Source organism: Poecilia formosa, unplaced genomic scaffold (genome assembly GCF_000485575.1).
Source record: "Poecilia formosa unplaced genomic scaffold, Poecilia_formosa-5.1.2 Scaffold280, whole genome shotgun sequence".
NCBI lineage: Eukaryota > Metazoa > Chordata > Actinopteri > Cyprinodontiformes > Poeciliidae > Poecilia > Poecilia formosa.
This window is the reverse complement of record NW_006800219.1, coordinates 546,657-564,991: the sequence shown is the minus strand read 5'-3', so window position 1 is coordinate 564,991 and position 18,335 is coordinate 546,657. Positions and strand designations below refer to the sequence as shown.

Here is an 18,335-nt window from a genome sequence, read left to right as displayed (position 1 = left end):
TCACATATTTAGCACCAAAAAAAAGCTTTTTTTTGGTGCTAAATATGTGAGAGAGTGTTGTAATCATGAGCAGCTAAAGGTTAAAATAAAGTGTCTTGACGGATCCAAGCCTCTCAAACGTGCTTTGATCAGAGGCTCTGAGGTCACATGACCTCTACGGCGGCTGCAGCTGTCCGCCACTCATCACGATGTAGAGAGTTGAGCCAGATGTGAGCCACCGCAGAGGGGACAGAGTGTGTGAACGCTTATATATGTGGTGATGATGATGTCACGCTGTGCGTGCATGTGTCTGTCTGTGTGTGTGTGTGTGTGTGTGTGTGTGTGTGTGTGTGTTTGTGTGGGAGGGACACTTACGTCGAGCAGTGTGTGTAGATGCTGGTCCTGGAAAACGCTGTGGAGGAAGTCGAGGTCTTTCTCGCTGCAGTCTGTCAGAGCGTGGATCTCCTCCAAACTGTCCAGCACTTGAGACACAGCCCCTGCGAGGTCAGAGGCCACAGGCTCGTCAAGAGTTCGTTTCACATTTTATCAGGTAAAAAAAAAAAAAAAAAAAAACAACATCAGTGCATCTTTTTGTCCTTTTGTGACGGAGCAACTCAAAGTAGTTAATAATCATGAAGGTAGTGAAATAAAGTTTTTTTGTAATTTAGAAAACATAACTTTAGATCATTTCCACAATTAAGTTACAGCATAAATGAACAAAACAAACTACTCATGTTTCCTGTTTAAACACCTGAAACGTCGACTAAATTACCACAGCGCTTGAAGCTGGAGAACAAACATCAAAGACAACTTTCTGCTGCATTTAGAGAATCCCAACACACACACGCGCACACACACGCACACACACACACACACACATACACACACTAAGCGCCTTGATACCTACGTTCTGCTGCTAGAAGTCCTAGCCCAGGGGAAGCATTAACAGAGAGAGACAGAAAGAAGCAGAGTGACGCTTTGGAAAAGTTTGGATTATCAGTCGACGTCGCGCTGCGTCAGCACCTTCTGTGCTGCGCATGTAAGAACAGAAAGAAACCAGGAATATATTATTAACTGTTAAAAACTATTTACAGTTAGTATAATAAAGTTATTTACAACTCGTAGAAAATGCAGATCACCTCTCTTCACCCTCACCAGATCACCTTCCTAAAATAATAATAATTTTTTGTCAAAAGTCTTTTTCTTTTTTTTGCCATCTTTCTATCCAGAAGATGGTAAAAATAAAAAATAAAAATAACTTTCGGTAAAAAAAAAAAAAGACTTAGGCCATTATTTCAGGTAGGTGACAAGATGTGAAATTTGTAGGATTTTTCTTAGAGTCATCAAACACCACAAAAGTCTGAAACTAGCATCTATTTTTTTATTTCCCCCGCCTAGAGTGCAGAATCTCCTGCAGTCAAAATGACCCCTAATTGGGACCAAAACAGGTAAAGATGATTGCATTTCATTTATTCTTTCTTTAAAGAACAAGTGAAAATTTACAGATTTAGAAAACCCTATTTTGGTGCCTTGCGCACCACGAACATGTTTGTCTGATTTAGAGGGACTCAACGCTTCTCATTGACAGCTGGTGATCTTAACATGAACAAAATTGCTCTAATATTCCTAGTCAGTGATATCCGCTGAAGTCTCACTATTTATCCACTCACTGGGTCATTAATAGTAATAATTAAGCTCATATATTGCCCTTTATATATCCAATTGATATCTCAAGGGGCTCATTCACACACTGGTGAAGCCCCTGATAGGTGAAGTGTCTCGCACAGGGACACAAACATTGAGGACAGACAGACCGGGAATCGAACCAGCGAACCAGCGAACTCCTGCAATCAGTCGCCATTAAGATGTTCGTTAATGTCAATTTGGTAGCATAACTTATTTTATCACGCTGTGATGACCAGTTGTAGTTCGCTGACGACATGATAGCTATTGCTAATAAAGCTAGGTGACGGTGGGTAATCATGACAACCAGTGACAGCTTAAAGGCGGGCAGTTTGGCTTCCGACGTGTTTACAAACAAATGATCCCTCTGTTGGTATCAGAAGAGTTAGGAACAAACTAACTCCAGAGAAAAGACCAGGAAAATCCTTCTCCTCCTAAAACCTTACCGCCACCAAGCTCTTCGAAACAAAACCGAGAAAAAAACAAAACAAAAAGCGTGTCCTACAGCAACGCTTAGCTCTCACAGCATCTATTAACCTGCTTAATGAGATAATGAGCACAGTCCCCCGTGTTCATTTTCTGCTCGTTTAAGAGCAGCTGGAGAGGAATAGAGACAGCAGCAATCAGGACGAAAAGGATAAACACTGGAAGGCAGCCGTGTTCTCGGCGAGAGTGGAGGGGTGAGCGGAGGGGGCACCTGAGGAGGTGGGGTCTTCGGAGAAGTCGTTGAGTTCCTCCGGTGGATCGCCGTAGAAGGAGCTGAACTTGTGACTGGACACGGCGGCCAACACGGCTCCCTGAAACGACACGGGGAGCGTTAAAGCCTCGTCATCGCCACCAAACCTTCCGGAACATCCCATGGCAGACGGACGGGAACCTTGAGCTTCCGCCTGGCGTTGAACTTCCTCAGCTGCTCCACGGTCTCTGGCAGATGGATTTTGTAAGCGTACCGGTCCCTCTCCTGCAGAGAACCACAAACAGAACCTTCATCTTTTTATTCCCGTCTTGGCATCATCGGCGGCCATCTTTACGTTCTTCAACTTTTACTTTCTTAGCTCCACCTAAAACAGGAAACTACTTCATCCAGTACAAACTTTAGATCCTACAAGAACATTTGGCTTAATATTTATGATCTGTATGGAAAATTTTCATATTTGCCTTATGAGTTTAAAGGTTGGTGATGCTTTTTGTTCACTAATGCTCACTGGCCTTCACACGATAGTCGAATTTAAAGCCAATTTGAACACCATACAGACGCTACAGCTGGACAAACTAGCCATGTTTAGAAATTATCGCCTTTTATGAATACGATCTGTACACATTTCCACTGTGATCTTTATCTTTCTGCACATAATTTGCTTAAAAGCTTAAGTTTCTCAAATGCGCCTAAAAGCACCAGCAACTCGCTCTTCCCTAACGGCCGAGTCTGTTTCAGAGGATCGCCAGCGCCACGACAAGAGAAGAAATTAACCAGGCTGGAAAAACTTACCAAGTTACGCTGCATTAATACACACAAAGCTTTTAAACAACGGGGACTTTTATTTTTTTGAGTCATCACTGAGACCAGTGTGAGCTCACTACTATCAAAACTGCTGGGAAAAGACAGAAGTTAGGAAACTCTGGAAGTCTGTTGGCGGATGACCCAATTCCAGAGAACTGGGTCACGATGAGCGCCTCTCTGGCTTTCAGGCTTCAGCTGAGAGTTTACATCCAGACTTGGGAACAGAGTCGCTCCGTCCACAACCTGACTGCTGAAAAACGGAGGTCTTCCTCAGAACTCTATCGAGTTTCAACCAATCCGTCAAAAATAGGTTTTCTATGCCAAGATCTGATGCCCTTTATAGAAAAACGTCCAAAACAAAAGCAACCCGCTGTGTAAGTTCATCCAAAAATAAACCGTGCGTCGCTCAGATCACATCTGGCAGTTCGAGCATTACCTCAGCACTGCAGGTATGTGATGTTGTCACATCACATGTTTTTCATTCCGCTCCGTCTTCATCCTGACCGAAACGTGGCACCGGCAATAAATTACCGAGAAAAATGCTTGAGATACAGCCTGCCTGCCTGCTTTCTCGGCCCCCGGGCTCCAAAGTCACTGCAGAAAGTTCACCTGCAGCGTGAAGTGTGTTTAACACTCTGTGTTTTGAAATGGAGAAGATCTGAACCAGTCAAGCTCCTCTGAACGTTCTCTGCTTTCTTCTGCTGTGATGGCGGCTAATCTTACAGCCGACTGACAGATTAACGACAGATCACAGAGTGCCCTTCCTTCATCAGTGGATCATTATCTATAGAACAAACTAGTAATGTATTGTTCTTGAGGGGGGGAAATGTAGATGTACCTTCAATAAGAAATAAAAACTGTGTCAAACTCAAGGTTCGGGGGCCACATCTGGCCCGCCGTAGCTCTTTATGTGGCCGTCTAGACTCTGAATTACATCAATAAGATCCTCCAAGTTTTCACAAATCAACAAAATTTTCATAAAATCAACAGATCTCCAAATTTTTTTCTGATTTTACTGACATTTTTTCCTCAAAATTGGCCAAAAACTTTGGGTTTGAGTGACCAACACCTCAGCCTTACTTGATGTCCCGTCTGTGACCGATACAGCGTTTAATGAAAAAGTCACATTTAACATCACAAATTAGCGCAAATATCATAAAACCTCCTTAGTAGGAGCTAAGAGACAGTCTACAGTGGTCACAACGGGACGGACTGGATCAGAAACGACGATGAGGAAGGCTGTGGTGTTTACACAAAGCAAGAGGCCCGAAGGGCAGAAAGACAATATGAAGATACCATCAGGCTGAATCACTGACACAAGGCAGGACGGCAGGCGCGCCTAACTTATCACGTGAACAAATGGTTTCAAGTTTGATTTTAATTGTGTTTCTTATTTAAAGGAAACACCGCAGTTACAAAATGTATATAAAATGTGTCTAATGATTGGACTATGGGTGTGAATCCTTGATTGTTGTGTACCAAAGACATGCAGCCAAGGTAAGTATTCAACCTGGGCGATTCTCGTGTCGTGTCAGAGCGTCTGTGAATCCAGACGTGAAGCTTTTCCAGCAGTGCTGAAAAATCAAAAGTGAAACCAGACTCGGCTTTGAAAGATTCACGACTGCCTGATGTGTCATTCAGCTCCCGGGAGCGCTGAGCTGTCAGGACATCATCTTGACGTCTCCCTCAGTCACTGCCCGCAGAAGAAGACGCGATGAAAGCCTCTGCAGAAACAAGACGAGCGGCATGAGCGCCGCTTCCCGTCACCGGTTTGGTGTTTATAGAGCGAGGACGGTGATTTCGCTCCAGCTTCGGGCTACGAGTCTCTCTTCCACCGTGGTCTTCTACACCAAACAGGCGGAAAGTTTGAAAAAGTCAAAACTTTCGAGCCGTAAGAATGAAGGAGCAACATGTTTTTCCAACAGAGGAAGGACATTTATAGATTTCTTTTAGCGGCAGCGTGGGGTAGAAACCCAACACTGAGCAGCGTTTGTTTTGTCGTTTCCCCAGTGTTTCAGACGCGGCGGTACCTTGAGCCAGGGATGGTTCAGAGCCTCGTACACGGTGATCCTCTCCGCTGGGTCCAACATCAGCATGCGCCTCACCAGATCCTTGGCGCTCTCTGAGATGTGGTTCCACTGACGGGGATTCATCTGCACAGCAACAAGACGGAGACATTTTCAGCGTGCTGCGCTTTAACATGCCCCACTCTCACCAACATAAGGCATCCTGTGTGGAGAAGGTCTGCTGTGAGGGTGGTTCACACAAAAAGACCACAGACTTACAGAGAAGGGAAATGAATGGTGGTGTAAGTTGGTTCATCGTTTGGGCCAGTCGTCTGGCTGTGTAAGGTGATAGTTAGCAAGTATGAAGGCAGGTTTGTTACCGTGGTGGACCTGACTGAGAGTCCTCCAGCCCTTGCTTTGCTCTGCACATTCTGGAAGCTCTACATCTTTAAGGAGTTGAGAAAATCAAAGCAGCATTGGTGTGTGGATCATTAAAAATAAAGGTTTTTTTTGTATTTTAAATAGCAGCTGCTGTCGTGTCTCAGTCTTTCTTTTTTAATTAATTTATTTGATTTGTTTAGATCAGGGGTGTCCAAAGTGGGTCCTGGAGGGCCGGCATCCTGCATGTTTCAGTTCTCTCCCTGGTTTAACACACCTGGATCAAATGATGGCTCGTTAGAGGCCTCAGAGGAACGTTGACAAGCTGGAAAGGTTGTTACCACCGGGAGAGAACTAAACCGTGCAGGATGCCGGCCCTCCAGGACCCACTTTGGGCAGCCCTGGTTTAAAGTGAACATGCTGACATAAGCAAAAAACTTTTTGGATGAGAAAGAGGAGTTTGAAGAAAACAAAGCTACTACTTCTTTAATTGCAAATTAAATTTATAAATAAATATTTTATACATTATTTAATAATTTTTTTAACAAGAATTTTTTATAAAACCCAAAATTATAAATTACTGAATTTATAATTATAGATAATTACTATTTAGAAGTAATGTAGTTGATAAAGGTCTTTGCCTTTTGCATGAGGCAGTATGTCTCTGTTTCTACATGCTGCCTGACGGAGACCTGCTGAAACCGACGGTGTGTCGACTCATGATGGGGCCGGTTCCGTATCGTGACCCCTGACCTTGTATTTGCCCTTGCAGATGGCTTCGAACAGACGCTCCTTGGTGCCGTAGAAGGGCAGGCAGCCCGACAGCAGGATGAAGAGGATGACCCCGCAGCCCCACACGTCCACTGGCTTCCCGTACGGCTCCCTCTTCACCACCTCCGGCGCCATGAAGTGGGGCGTCCCGACACGCCCTGCGGCCACAGAGACACGCAGGTAAATCACCATCAGACACGTGAAACAATTAGGGCCCCGCAGAGCCTTCGGCACTTCTGTTCCAACTTCTAATTTTACACAACAGAGACAAGAGGAAGAGATTAGGAACACTTCCTCGTTTTCAAGTGACACGGTCAGAGTTTATTTGCCAAGCGGCTAACAGCAGATAAGTGGACAGAAAGAGGAAACAAACCTTCTTACTTTTTCACTCTGTACACGTGAATAAAACTTCTTTTTTACAGTCCAAACAGCCGCTTTAATGTGTATTTCTGAGCTCTGGACGTACATATTCAACGCGTTTTGCTGCCGCTTATGGTAGAAATATTGTTTGAGTCAAACGACGTCCAGTTCAAGCAGACTCTCAGGGGATGTGGGTTTATCTGCCCGCAGCCACAAACCACTCAACCAAGACAGCTTTTGTAATTTTATAACATAAACCAGTCAAGGATCTTCTAGTATTCACTTCAGCTGGTTATGTTGCATGAAAGACTGAAGAGTTCCTGATGATTAAAGCAAAAAGATCGTATTGCCTGTAACTACCGTGTACAAACACATACTTTGGAAGAGTTCTCACACATATTTCTTTTTTCATATCCGATCATGTTGTAACCATAAACATCAATGGGTTTTATAGCAGTTTTATGCGATAGCACACATAAAACTCCACAATAAACAATAAATCAGTTAATTGCATGATAAAAGAAACTCTCATTTTTATTTGCTTTTTATCTTTATTTTTTTTTTTTTACCATAAACTGAAGGATAAAAGTCTTCACCCTGGTATTTTGGTCTCAACTATCCCTTTTTTTGAAAGATCATTTTATTTACAGAGACTTGATTTATTTCATTTGATGTTCCTGTTGTTTTCTAATCCAAATGTCGTCCAGTTCCAGGGTTTAAATGTTCATTAGAATTTAAAGTTTATCGATCTGAGAATCTGTTCTTGCCTTTTTTATGCCATTCTTGCTATTGTATTACTTGAAAATCGTCTCAAAACAACAACCTTATCGTTTATCGCAATAAATCCTGGGACAATTTATCGTCCAGAAAAATTTGACATCGTGACGGAGCTAGCTGGGACGACACAATGAGACACACAATTGTAAAGTGGAAGGAAAAAAAATATCCATTTGTTGTCCTTTTCCCTTCAAATTAAAGTCTGACAAATATGGCTTAGATGATTTCTGAGTGGTTGTACTGGATTTTATTCCGGGCAACCAGAGTAAATGGGGCTGAATAAAACTACACACCAAACTTTAACGATTAGCATCTGAGCTAACATTATGAAAAACATGTCTCCTTTTCCTTTACTTCCTAATATGAACCATCTTGGGTTGGTCTATCACTTAACATCCAAACAGCACACTCAAGTTGGAGGTTGCCATGGTACAAAATGTGAAAAAAACACACGCACACACACGCACACACACACACACATCAAAAGGTGTTAACAGGCATTGCTGTTGGGAAGGAAGTTCATCTGGATCTGTTCCAGAGAACTCGACTTCAGCGTAGGAGGGGCCAACAGTGGGAGGAAGAGATGCTTCTTCTGTGCAACTTCTTTTAATCAAATCTGGAGCAAACTTCCAGTAAACTGCAAAACTGCTGAAACACTGATTTATTTTAAAACAAGGCTAAAGACAAACCTATTTAGAACTTCCTCTGATTTCTAGTAACTGGAACATTGAGCAATGAAATATTTGCTTAATGATACAGATCTGACAAAATGTAACATTTATTCCTTGTTTCATGATTGGCCACAGTATCAGTGTTAGCACCTGTTTTCAAAGACATGTTATCTTGATTATTAAACCACAGAACACTGACCACACAACTTTTCAGGCATCAAAAAATGAAACCAAGTCAGAGGATAAGTCAGAGTCAAAATGGAGGAAAAACTACAGTTAAATGGAGAACGTCGGGCATGTGTTGCAGGCATTCTCTGTTCTCATTTCCTTAGAAGATAAGACGGATATGACCAGTATTTTTCCAACGACAGAAAACAAGGTGAATTCCGAAGAGGTATTAGGTAAAAATGTGGCACCTCGCTCCCCGTCTGATGTCAGAGAATAAAAGAGAGAAGTGCCAGGTGTAGAAGAATCCACAGCAGACACATGAGAAGTGAAAGTTGTGAGTTTAGGAAACAGGAAAGCTGCAAAGACCTGATCCAGGACCTGAGAGCTGCACCACCTTTCAGCTGACCAGATCCGCGTTTTCCGCTTATAGCTCTACTTTACACTTTTTAAAGGGCCGCTGTTATGTGTTTTACAATTACACAGAACCATTTTACAGCACAGTGAAGTAACTATGTTACCTTCAGTCATTATAAAAATGCTGCATATATCAAATATGGCTCAAAAGAAATTTGACATCATATTTCAATGGCTTGAAATTGGGACTGCGTCTCTTTAAGAAGCTCCTGCTGTTTCTGAAACTCCGCCTTCAGGAAGTCATCACAGCATGGCTCTTCTATTAACCCTTTAACATCTGCTGAGAAGTAGCTGACCTCAGCTGATGAACAGTTCCACCAGATGTTTGCTAATTGCTGCTGGCTAGTCTGAAGGAGCTGGGTGGGGGAGTCACAGAAGCTTGAAAGTTTGAAAACTACAGCTCAGAGGATGGGCTTTGTCCTTGAAGGCGGGGCTAGGTCCACCCAGCTGATTGGTTGCCACAGGAGATAACAGGATTTCTCAAACATGCAAGAAAGATGCAACACTCCAGGTAAGATTTTGATGAGGGAATAACATTATAACATGATGTAAAGCTCAAAGAAGTTGATTTTACAAAATACTGCCCCTTTAAGCTTTCTTATCTTCGGTTATTTTCATAGATGCAGAAACGAAAATTAAAATATGTTGGTTGCAACAAGCCGATGGTAACATGATCCAGAACAGATCCACAAGGCTGTTAATGTTTATTAATTTATGAGCAGGAAACTCATTAGAAATAGTTTCTGTGGAAGATTGAGAACCAGTCTGCATCTTGTAGGAAAAAGAAGAAAAGCATAGGCTGGAGTTTGTCAGCCTCATTGTGAGACCGACTCAAGCTGTAAGGTTGGAGTTGTAGAGGTTCGCAGAGAAGTAGACGAGATGAAGAACGTGGACGTGTTTTAGGCTTGTATTTCATTATAACACAAAAGTGAAACTCGTTTGACTGGCGTCAATTTTTTTTTATTGCACTGATCCCAGGCACATATTCTGTTAAATAAAGGCAAACAGGAAGAGGAAGAGCTGCTGTCTCCTTTTAAGAACCCGTACCAGCATCACCAGCATCTGATGGTAGACTGATAGACGGGAGGCCATCTTGTTCCAGTACACCTGGCTGTGGGGTTTACAGGTGTTGGTCTGAGGCTTTTGGCTTTGCATGTTTACAGACCCTCTGTGCCACACAGTGTTGACTCTGATTCCTGTGTCCCGAGGGCCAAACAGGAGGCATCAATCGCTAGCTCTCCTCCAGCCAACTGACCAATTGCATTTTGTAATTTTGTGCTTTGTACACATAAAGATGCACATGTCGCACATGTTCACCTTTTGTCGCTGTCGTTCGTCACTCCCTGTGTGATGATCCCATCAGCCAGAAAAGATGCAAAAAAGCTAGCTAGCTAGCAAGAGCACGTTAGCAGCTGGTTAGCGGTAGCTTCAACCACCGTGAGTCACAGAACGCAATGAAGATTTCTGACTCAAACTTGTGCATGACACAAAAGTCTCACAAGGAACAAAAACTACATAAGATTGAATCCTCATTTCATGATACAATTTAAGGCCAGTAATTGTTGTAGTTAAGGCTAACTAACTTACATATTAAGGCTTTAATTTTAGATAATAAATTTAAGACTTTTTAAGAATGGGCGGAATAGATGTAAAACAGTAAACTGTGGATCTCTGCAGCTCCTCCAGAGTTACCATGTACCTCTTAGCGTCTTCCCTGACTGACGCTCTCCTTGTCCAGATGCATTTTAGACGTCACCGGCTGTGGTAGGGCTGCAGTTCTTCCATTGTTGAATGTGAACTTGAACAGTGAAATGTTCACTCTTTTACTAAGGGCAATAATAGTAAATCAGGCTGATTACAAACACGCCACATTCTGGGAGTGTTATGTAAAATTTTTATTTCATTTTGAAAACTATGCCACTTTTTTCTTCTCACAGTTATGAACTACTTTGTGTTACTTACATCCCAGTAAAATTCATCGAGGTTTGTAGCTCTGACATGACAACATGTGAAACGCATGAACGTTTTGTTGTTACCGCATCTGGGTCAGACTTGATGTGCCATAAGATAGGCGTGTTTTAAACTGGATTCAGTTCTGCAGCTGAAGTTGTCAACTCTGTGCTTGACTTGGTGACGAGCCAACCTGAGCACGGGCTTGTACATGCTCAGGTTGGCTTTTTTATTTCGGAGAAGGAAATAAAACCCAGCTGGGAAGAATTTAAGGGAAAAACGCTGATAAAGCTTTTCAGGAAGTATTGTATGGATGATTTCCTGTAAACGCTTAATAGTACAAGCAGAGTCACAGAAAACATGTCTGCTTTGGATATGATCTATTTTTTTTTTTTTTTTACATACAGGTTTCCCACATGAAAAGTTGGAAAATCATGGGAACGTGGGTATTATGAACGCCGCGGAGGGAGAACTGATTGTTGTGCATTTACTTTACCTCCTGCCACCAATCCGGACTCTCCAAGCTGGATGGCCACGCCGAACCCACCCAGTTTGACGGGAGCCGAGTTCTCTTTGGACGCCAGCAGCACGCAGTGAGGCTGAGGGTGAGAGCAGAGGAACGGAGGCTCATCAGTTCATGGTGGCATTTGGCTAATTAGAGGGTCAAGTTCCTTCAAAATAACACACACACAAATCATATGAGCAATGACACACCCAAACCATCACAGTGACCTCACACACATTCACACAGTTTAATCACAGTGGGGGAAGTGTAGTGGGATTATTTGCGATATGCATCTGGCCTCACTTGAAGGAAGACCTTAGAACAATTAGAGGAAATGCATTAACGTGAAAATGATATAATGTGTTGGAAGTGGTTTACAGCGAAGCAACATAATTGGGCTGTAAAATGGACCAACATTAATGTTCTGTGGAAGCTCTGATTGCAGAGGTTTCTGTTTACGACCAGTTTCTAAGCCTGCATGTATTTCTTCAAAACACTTCCTAACGAAACCTCGCGGCGCCAAAATAAACCTGTTACTGATAGCGTTCTCGATACAGATGACACTTCGACATAATCATAATGCAAAAGTTAAAGACTCCGTCGCTGTGACTGTTAAAGCGTCACACATGCGCAGAACGCACAGCTGCATAACAACAAAAACAGTGGCGGATAGCGTTGTGCTGTGTTGTGATACTTAAACCTGCTCAGTTTAGCACAATTTCTGATGAGGAATATAGGTGTTACATCAACACTTCGTTAATGGGAGGCAGGTTACTGTTTGGTATGAAGTGGAAGCTAGCGCGGTGGAAGCTAATGGGTCAAAAGCTCTCACACACACAGCAACATGTTAAAATCACAGAGCCATCTAGTGGCCTGGCATGACAACTACAGCTGACTCAATGTTTCTCAACGGGCCTGTCTAATAAATGTGGAACTTCTTCCCAATCAATATCCAAAAATACAGACAGTTTCCAAGCAGCAGTCTCGTGTAAACGTTGCCATAAACTCTGCTAGCATGGCAATAATACGTGACACGAATGACTGATGCAACAGCGTCATTCAGAAGGAATGTTCCCTGTGATGCAGACACGGCACTGGTATTTGAGAGACTTTTTTTTTCTATTTTCTGAGTCAGGCAAGACAAACAGATAGATACTGTACCCCTTGAATTTTTCCATATTCTGCAACATTACAATCACAAACAAATATGTTTCATTGGAATTTAATGTGAAAGATCAACACAGTGGCATACAGTTGTTTAGTAGAATATTCAAATGGTTTAGATCTGCTCTCAAAAAAATAAATAAAAAAGCAAACAGAGAAATTTTCCTAGAATAAATAAATTGTTGAATCTTAACCGGGCAATGGCGGTTATCAACTATAACTACAAATGACCTAATTTGAGATTTTGCCAATTTTGAGATTTTGCCTTTCACCCCCATTCCATTAAGCTTACATTAAAAAAAAAGTCACAGTGTTTGGGCAGAAATTAATTGTCAGAGCTTGCCAGCTCCAAACTGGCTTACCTTCCCTCTGGCACACTGATCTAACTGCTGTGGGTACACACAGCAGCACTTATAGGTGTCATTTCTTCTCAAAGCTTTCCCCACTCAGCAATACATCAGAGCTGTTATCAGATCCCGCAGATATGGGCCTGCCTTCTGTACTTCTGTACTGCCTGCATGCCTCTGCTGTGTAGAGAACGTGAGAGAAAAGAGGGGGGAGTAGCTGCGCTCACAGCGTTCACTCTTGCTCAACACCACAGCATTCTGCACATCAGTGTTACTCTGCATGCTTTGAAGAGCGCAGCCGCTCATAGCGGGCAGAGATAATGACCACAGTGGCAGCGGCAGATCGAAGAGGACTCATCAGAGAACTAGGCTCACTTCATTCTGCTCCTATTTATGCATGTGAACGTACGGAGACATAAGGACATAAGGAGGAGACCTGGAACTTTCTAAGTCGTCTTTTTGTTTAGGATTCTTTTTGTACTGACTCAACTCCAAGGAAAGTCAAATGAGGATTTGTTCAATTACAACGTGAGTTTTATACATTTTTTCCCTCCTTTTTCTGCAGTGAAAAATACAAAGCAGGTTGTTAAAATGTCAAAATAGCTTCCTTCTGCTTTTACCATTAGCTGTGTCACAGATATCTTGATAAGGAGACCTCACAGCAATATGGAAGTGTTACTTGCTCATGGAGTCCAACCAGCAGATGGTTTTTGCAAGATTAGAAACAGTCAGATACCACAACAGATTGGTTACTAACAAAGTGCAGCAGATATTAGGCAGGAAGTTCTGCATGTGCGCTAAATAAATAAATGTGCAAGCAGGCAGAAATAGAGCTGACATCTCATAGAAAAAACAAATAGCTTGAGAGAAGGAACTACCAAAGTTATTATAGTTAACTGAAACTAACAGAATAATTAAAACTGAAAGAGAAGACTTTTTTTCTGAAATAAATAAAAACGGTAATTAATGTGGAAAAACTGTAACTAACTGGAATTATATTGTATGTTTGTAAAACTAACTAAGACATACTTAAAGTATAGATATAAGATCCCTCGTTTTTGTATTTGTTACTCTATTTAATCAGACTAATGTGAAATAGTTTTTTTCCCCCTACAAAATAATTTTACGTCAGCAAATGATGGCATTCCATGCTCCTCCTGGCAGCACTTACTGCCTTATTAGTCCGCAAAATGGTGATTGCTGAAGTTGGGATAAAACACCAGAGTCAGTTGTTGCTCATCAATAATTGAATACGTTTTTTGAAATGGTGTGAGTATTTATTACCCAATCGATGTACAGTAACCACAATACAATAATTCTTAGGTACAGAATTCAAAAAGGTCAAAGTATGAAAAACTAAAAGCACTAATATAACAAACAAAAACTAACCTGAAACTAAACAATATTCAACTAATTTTAACTCATAAAAACTACCAAACACACTCCAAACACGAAGTAAAATCGACTGAATTAGACAAAAAAAAGTCACAACAAAATAAAAGTGAACTCTAATGAAAAACCCTCTCCTTTCATCTCGTCTGTTAGTAGGTAGGGCTGAGAATCACAACGCCATGATGACCTCCGATTTCACGACCCCGAACACCTCAAACGAGTGTAACACCAGCGAACTGGTGGACGACAAAATGCTCCAGACGCCGCTGGCCGTGCTCTACTCCATCATCTTCATCCTGGGTCTCACCGGGAACCTGGTGGCTCTCTGGGCTTTCTTCTTCGTTCACTCCAAGAAGAACTCCCTGCAGGTCTTCCTCATGAACCTGGCATTCGCGGACCTGCTGCTGGTCGTCTGTTTGCCGTTCAGGATCCAGTACCACCTCCAGCAGAACAAGTGGGAGCTAGGGCACACAATGTGCAAGCTAGTAGGCTACCTCTTCTACATGAACATGTATGTCAGCATCACCCTGCTGGGGCTGATCAGCATCGACCGCTACCTGAAGATCTACGGCAGCGCAGGTACTCGCCGTAAGATGCGCTCCCCGAAGTGGAGCATCGTCGTCTGCGCCATCATTTGGGCGGTGGCCCTGGCTTTCATGATCCCATTTGTCCATGAAAGCAATGACAAATGTGTCAATTCAACAAAGTAAGTCGCAGTTAGAAGAGTTTACACCATTGGTCTTGTGCTTTGCTTCAAAAGTCCCAGCAGGTGATTGTGGTTTCTTGTTTGTTTTCAGGTGTTTCCACTTCAGGACAATTCCGCAGGAAGACATGCTGAAAGCATACATCAACATCTTTGTGCTGGTCGTCTTCTGGTTGGTCTTCGTCTCTTTGGTGTTGTCCTATGGAAAGATCGCACTGAAACTCCTGCGGAGGTCGCAGCAGAGACCGGACCTGCCCACAGCGCCCCACTACAGTCGAGTCGCCCGCAAGTCCTTCTTTGTCCTGTTTCTGTTCGTCGTCTGCTTCGTCCCCTATCACGCCTTCCGGGGGTTCTACATAAAAACCCAGATCACCAAGGAGACCCAGGACATGCAGAACCTGGCCGACAAGTTCAACGAGATTTCGCTGGTGTTTTCCGCTCTCAACAGCTGCCTGGACCCCGTCATGTTCTTCCTGCTGTCCGCCTCGGTGAGGAAGGAGGTGCGGCGCTTCATGTCGAGTGTGTTACGCACCCGATACGTCACCGGGACCAGCGTTGCTAACTCCAGCACCGAACTGGACAGCAGGAGCGACAAGAGACAGTCGAATGCCCTCGACAATGTGAGCGAGCAAAAATATGTTTTATCAAGCTCCAGCTGAGCTGCAGAATAAGCAGAGCCAGAGACTTTACTGGGATTCCCAGGTTTTGTCTTCAACTTTGAAAAATTCAACGTGGGGACTGATGGACGAGGCAACAAAGTTTCCCCCCTGTGTATCATAAGCCTGGCGGGTCACCAGACTGTATTTGTCCCCCCCCACCAGACTGAGCATCATTTATTTATTTAAAATAGGGTGTGTTTTATGCCAATGACGGAGACAGTAAAGACAGATAAAGTTCTACAGTCGATGCATTGAACTGGGTGACCACCTGCACCTGACTGTTGGCCTCACACACTATTATTTCCAACTTATGATGCCTGCTTGGGCACCTAACAATTTTTGTAACTTTTACAATTTTTTAAACACAAAAACACGTTGGGTTGCTGGTGGACCGCCCTGGTGCCCATACCACCGGGTTTACAAGGTTTTCTGGGGGAAACTCTGCAGGTAACCAAAAATATTAGCACAATTTATCCATTTAATGCTAGTATATCTATTTATATACATATATTTAGGGAAGGAGCATGATGCAATGTGTCTTGCAAAACTATTTAAACCCCTTGACTTTCACAATTCATCACATTACAAATGCAAAATGAAATGCATTGTATTTGGATTTTATGTTTCAGACGTACGGATGCGTTTAATAGCACAAATTCAGGTGCAGAATCTCGTTAAAACAAAAAGCTTCTCGCTGATACATAATGAGATTTACATGTCATTAAAACTAAAAAATGCTCTCTTTTAAATGAGAAAGTTTGTACCAGTCAAGTTTGTACTGTCAGATATTTAGGAGAAACAGAGTGAGAAGATGGAGTCAGAGGGAGATCCTAAGTCATAATCTGTCAGAGAAACATATTTATACTTTACTGTAGCAAAACTTTGTCGTTACAACAAGATACTTCTGAATTTATGCCCTCGCTATGGCAGGTGAACACTTCCACACAGACCAACACAAAGCAGTGCATACATGTGGAGTGAAATGAGAAAGTCATGGTTTTCCATTCATCCATAATCTATGCATGTTTATTGTTGGGGTGGCCGTCAAAGCAGGGCGAGTGTTTACTTCTTTTTAAATAAAAATCTGATAATGTGGTGTACATTTATACTCAGCCCTCTTGACTCCGATTCCCCTAAATCCACTGCAACCACATTATAAATCGTAGCAGCCTCTTTGACTAAAATCCACTTACTACAAAGAGCGACTTTTAGATTTTGAACTCTGCATTACATTTTACAAAGTACAACTTATAGCCATCCAAAAAAAAAGGACCCTCCACACCTGAGGCGGTGCAGAAAATAATTCTGTACCTTTAAGATGAAAGTAAAGTCTATTTCTGTAGCTTCCTGTGTCCAACAAGAACGAGGAAACATGCAAATCTGTTTAACTAAGTACTACGCTCCAGTATGGGTTGTGGGGAGAGGTGGAGAAGGACTCATTAATCAAAGCAGCTGTTTTATTTATTTCTTTATTATGTATAATAAGCTTGTCTGCCCAGGGCGAAGTGGCCTGGGGGGCGTCCAGAAGCCAAAACATTTCTTTAATGAGTCAGAAGGGCCTGAAGGGGTTTCCTTTAGCTTAGCTGCATGTTCACATGCTGATTGTTGATTGTCTTTGTGTTTAAAAAGTCTGTGCTGCATTTATCAACCCATAGTTCCACATTTTAACAGTTTACACCAGGAATGAGTTCAATCCTGAGCTGAGTTTTATTAACTCTTTGTTTTAGAAGCGAAACGAGAAAGGAAACTTTTTGGGGGCGGCTATAAAAGGACCAGTGGTCAAACCTGGATTTAATGTCTTTGTTAGAGCTGCTTTAAAACACAGGTTATGATTTATTAAAAGCTTACTCTCTGTGGGAACAGTAGAGATTATTAAAATGCTCTCAGAAACATTTATCTCCATCCAGTCTTCAATCCAACAATCAAAATAAATTTAAATCGAGTCAATGTTTAGTTTTTTTTCCCCTGGTTTGGACGTTAATAGGGAGAGAGCAGGAGGTTGTGTTTAGGTTATCATGGGGTAGCAGAATGAAAGAAGGGTCACTGAACTATTATTTATTATTTAATATTATTACTCCTCTGAATAATCACTCAGGTTTGTTTAGGAAAGTCTCACAAAGTCTGTCCAAAAGAGAGGAAAGGCTAGAAGAGAATAATGTGTTTTATCATATGAAATGCAATAAACAGCTGATCACTACAGGAATCAATATACATGATTGCTGCCATTTGCTGTTTTACTTGAATTGATTTGTGTTTCTGAAGTGTGTGCAGTTGACCTGTTGACCAGATCACTCATGGAAAAAACACCTCAGTCTCAAAGTTTTTGATTTATTTAAAAAAAAAATCTGGTTAAATAAAGGATCAAATTCTTCAGTATGGGCAGAAAACTGACAGAAAGAGGATCAAGTTTCATAAAGACTGAATAAACATCTAGGATTTTTAGATGAAATACTTTTTAAAACCAAATACTCTTCACCACTGACTCCTGACTGACCACTGAAGAAGGCTTCAGCGCTAAGCTGGAACACCATCGCCCCCTTCAGGAAGATGGTAGGATGTTACAGAAATTCCTCAGCTTTCACTCGCCCATGATGCACTAAACACATTTTTATGTTCAGTAAATGTAACTCTGTTAGTTCAAAATGGAACAGTGGAGAAGCAGGACATGCATGTGAACCATATATTTACATACACCTGATAAAAACCTCACAGCGTTTTCTGTTTTAGTTCAATTAGCATGAACAAACTTATGCTTATGTGCTTGTTAATGAGACTTTTTCTTTGTTAGATGTTTTCTAATACCTTTTTTAAATCGAAAAGTTTACATACATTTCCTACATATTCATAAAAATATCCTTTAAACTCTGATTTGGGTTAAACATTTTGGGTCCTTGAGGCATCTGGAGA

At 42.0% G+C, this 18,335-nt stretch overlaps 2 protein-coding genes across 15 annotated transcripts in view; one reads left to right on the top strand and one right to left on the bottom strand.

The window, feature by feature from the left end:
• caska (calcium/calmodulin-dependent serine protein kinase a) overlaps window positions 1–18,335 on the bottom strand; it is a 135,471-nt gene that overhangs the window by 36,602 nt on the left and 80,534 nt on the right. For 9 of the 13 annotated variants that reach the window (XM_007571414.2, XM_007571413.2, XM_007571419.2 and 6 more), the window contains exons 6-12: window positions 11,155–11,257; window positions 6,301–6,476; window positions 5,194–5,316; window positions 2,540–2,623; window positions 2,360–2,459; window positions 887–904; window positions 355–476 (exon numbers count right to left, since the gene is read on the bottom strand). In XM_007571414.2, the coding sequence (XP_007571476.1) occupies window positions 355–476; window positions 887–904; window positions 2,360–2,459; window positions 2,540–2,623; window positions 5,194–5,316; window positions 6,301–6,476; window positions 11,155–11,257 (726 nt within the window). The remainder of the gene's footprint in view (window positions 1–354; window positions 477–886; window positions 905–2,359; window positions 2,460–2,539; window positions 2,624–5,193; window positions 5,317–6,300; window positions 6,477–11,154; window positions 11,258–18,335) is intronic. The other 4 variants (XM_007571415.2, XM_007571427.2, XM_007571420.2 and 1 more) reach the window with 1 other exon arrangement.
• On the top strand, window positions 12,072–17,639 carry gpr34b (G protein-coupled receptor 34b). Of its 2 annotated transcripts, none has more exons than XM_007571409.2 (3): window positions 12,072–13,202; window positions 14,223–14,772; window positions 14,864–17,639. In XM_007571409.2, the coding sequence occupies exons 2-3, from the start codon at window positions 14,246–14,248 to the stop codon at window positions 15,426–15,428; spliced, it is 1,092 nt and encodes a 363-aa protein (XP_007571471.1). In that variant the 5' UTR covers window positions 12,072–13,202; window positions 14,223–14,245; the 3' UTR covers window positions 15,429–17,639. The 2 variants fall into 2 exon arrangements, with proteins under 2 accessions (XP_007571471.1, XP_007571468.1); XM_007571406.2 differs by having other exon boundaries at window positions 12,073–13,202; window positions 14,220–14,772.